The following is a 3,269-nucleotide window of genomic DNA, read 5'->3' as shown; positions in this document are numbered from 1 at the left end:
TTGTTAATATCAATTAACAGGACTCTACTCCAGCCAAGGGCCGGGCAGAGAGACGTCCACTTTGGTTCCTGATTCCTGACCTACGTCAAAGAGACCGGTCAAGATACAAAAATGACAATAATTTAATTGGGTTTAAAGGTTTATTTGGTGCTCAAGTCGGCGAGACATATATAGCCACTTGAGGGGGAACTGTGTTTCGGCGTTGATTTATTTTTATTTACATGAGTGAAAAATTTACGCAATAAAGCAAAGAAAAGTCAGTGAAATTTTATTTTCTCCCCAGATCTGTAATTCTGAATATATACCTATATCCTAGAACCTTGACAGTGGCGACCTTGCCAGGATTTATTACAGAATTTACTAAATCTGGACAGAAATATAATTCACTGAAAAATCCTTTGTTTTGCGATATTTGTGGTTAACTGGCCGGGATATAATTCCTGCAGGGGCTTATTGTCCTTGGGGCCCGGAGGTAAGCTTTACTTGTGACGTCAGACGTGTGCCTTGATTGACAGACGTAAATAGTTCTTCATAGTTCAAGTTGTTCTGACAGTTGTTCACCTGGGTCATAGCCCAGTACTTTATCAAATCAGTGATTTAAGAAGGCAATAACATTTGCTAATTTTTTGTTTGTATAGATATAATTTTCTAGTGGGTTAAAGTGGTTATCTGTCTAGTGGTAGCTAGCGAGAGTTTAATCATGTCGGATTTATCTTTTGAAGTGTTAAAACACCAAGCCGAACAGTTGGGATTAACCGGTGAAGCAGTTGCACAGTACGTAGTAAACCAACAAGCTATAGGACGCGAAGAGAGAGCGAAAGAACGAGAAATTGAGAAGATAAAGTACGAAGCGGAGAAATATAAATTAGATGTAGAACGCGAGAAAGTAAAATTAGAGCACGAACTAGAATTGGCTCGCCTAAATAACCCGAGTGCACCAGAGGTTCGTTGCGAAGTTGAAAGAGCTGTTAGGCCTAATTTGCCAGTGTATAGCGAGGGAGAAGATATCGCTAACTATTTGGTGAGATTCGAGCGAGTGGCTGCATTGTTGAATGTTGACGTTGACACTTATGCCGTCCGATTAGGTAGTCTCCTTACAGGTAAAGCAGCTGATGTATATACTTCACTTTCTCCTGAAATAACAAGTAAGTATGAATGTCTTAAAAAAGCTCTCTTAAGAGGGTTTAGTAAGACGCCGAATAGCTACAGGAATGATTTCAGACAGTCGAAGATTAAAACTGGAGAATCTTTTCAGCAATTTGCAGTACAGTTAGGTAGAATGTTTGATTTGTGGATAAATTCTCGTAATATAGTTGCTGATTATAACTCGCTACGATCCTTTATGATTTTAGACCAATTTGTCGCTTCTCTCCCAGCAGAAATTCGGATGTTTGTTAAAGAACATAATGTATCCAATCTAGAAGATGCAGTGCAGCTTGCAGACAACTGGGCTTCAGCTCATGGTAGGTATCCTAAGTCGGACATAGCTACGGACAGCGGTAAGAGGAACGTCACTGTCAAACCGCCAGTTTCACCGACTCCCGATAACGCTTATGTAAAGAGAGATTCGTCGAAGATTCGTTGTCATTATTGCGGAGAATTCGGTCACATAAAACCCAAGTGTACAAAGAATCCCTTCAATTTCCGAGACAGTTCAAACAGCCAGAAAGTAACATTTTGTTTTGAAGACTCTCCCTCTCTGAAATATATCACTTCAGGGACTGTAAACGGGTCAAGGGTCTCGACAATCCAACGCGACACGGGGTGTAGTTGCATCATGGTGGCGGAACAAGTGCTTCCCGACTTAGACGTGTCGAACTGCAAAATGGTTAAAGTTTTTGATTATCTCGGAAGGGCTGATTGGTTCCCGCAAGTAAAATGTCATATAAGATGCCCTTATTTTACGGGGTGGGTTCTGATTGGAAATTATCCCGGAGCGATTGATCCGAATGACCTCGTTAAAGATTTCTCCTCGAACTTAGAAAAGGGAGAAACGAGTCAAACTGTTCTGACCAGGTCGGCTAAGATGAAAAGAGTGCATCCTCTCGTAGTACCAAAGCTAGAGCCTCTAAAGATAACGCCCAGTGAATTTTCTAAATTACAAGCTACATGCCCTTCGTTAGCGACCATTCGAAATAAAGTAAAATCAGAAGAATTAGTAGAAACCAGGGACCCTAATTCAGGTTTTAAATTTGAATGTATCGACGGGCTAATTTACAGAACGTGTGTTAAGTCAAAGTTTAACGAGCAGGTTGGTAAACACTCCTTGGTCGTCCCTTCAGAGTGCCGTAAACTAGTACTCTCACTAGCTCATGAATCGCCGTTAGCTGGTCACTTTTCTCATAGAAAAACGGGAATGAGGGTGCAAGAACATTTTTACTGGCCAGGTATATCAGCAGATATAAAAGATTATTGCAAATCGTGCGACCGGTGCCAGCGTATGTCGGTAAAGGGTAAAGTACCCCCTGTACCCCTCGTGAAAATGCCTATCATGACGGAACCCTTTTCTAGAGTTGCCATCGATTTAGTTGGTCCTTTAAGTCCCTCTTCATCAGAAGGACATAAATATATTCTGACGTTGATTGATCATGCTACAGGTTTCCCAGAAGCATTGCCGCTTAAAGAAATAGATTCCGTTTCTGTTGCAGAAGCACTTTTGGTCATATTCTCACGGGTAGGCATCCCGCGTGAAATTCTCTCGGACAGAGGCACGCAGTTCACGTCACAGTTAATGTCCGAACTACATAAACTACTGGGAGCGAAGCCCCCCAGTCCTTGAGACAGTGAAAACAACGCTCTAGATCCTGAGTGTTTCTTTTCGTTTTTTTGAATCTCCTACTTCAAAAAGGAGATGAAATAAAATGTGAGAGGCAACATAAAACAATCAAGGTTACGATAAAGAACTCGTTATTCTGTGAAGTGCTTTAGACTTTGTGTTTCTGAGTGAAATAAGTGAACAGTGAGTGAGTAAACACCGGCCTTGCCGGGGGCATGCCCCGAGGGCAACTAGGCTGTCCCTGGCTGATGACGTCATTTTGACGTCACCCATAATGGCCGTTTACACACCGCCTGTTAGGAGAAAAGACTCCATCGGCTTATCTTTCTCTTGCATTCCTACAATTGATCTGGCATGTGAAGTAATTTTTGACATTTTGAAAATAGATCCAGAAGATATAATCGGGTTTCAACAAATTAGAAATAATAAAGTGATAATAAAATTCAAAGAGAACAAGAAGTTTTTAGAATTTTGCAACAAATATAAAGAAAAA

General features: G+C 41.1%; 1 protein-coding gene across 1 annotated transcript; it reads left to right on the top strand.

Annotated features, from left to right (window-relative positions):
* Window positions 1-582: 582 nt before the first annotated feature.
* LOC147468250 (uncharacterized) lies at window positions 583-2,779 on the top strand. The gene has a single exon (XM_086554746.1). It carries the CDS (start codon window positions 701-703, stop codon window positions 2,777-2,779), a length of 2,079 nt encoding a protein of 692 aa, XP_086410872.1. The 5' UTR covers window positions 583-700.
* The last annotated feature ends 490 nt before the right edge of the window (window positions 2,780-3,269 follow it).

This window comes from Penaeus japonicus, unplaced genomic scaffold (assembly GCF_977035675.1).
Source record: "Penaeus japonicus unplaced genomic scaffold, GWHDUDI00000001_assembly GWHDUDI00000030, whole genome shotgun sequence".
Taxonomy (NCBI): domain Eukaryota; kingdom Metazoa; phylum Arthropoda; class Malacostraca; order Decapoda; family Penaeidae; genus Penaeus; species Penaeus japonicus.
This window is presented reverse-complemented; position numbering and strand designations above follow the sequence as displayed.

What these genes read in the sequence shown, in the direction of transcription:
- LOC147468250 (XM_086554746.1), top strand. Translation starts at nt 701, where the DNA reads ATGTCGGATTTATCTTTTGAAGTGTTAAAACACCAAGCCGAACAGTTG.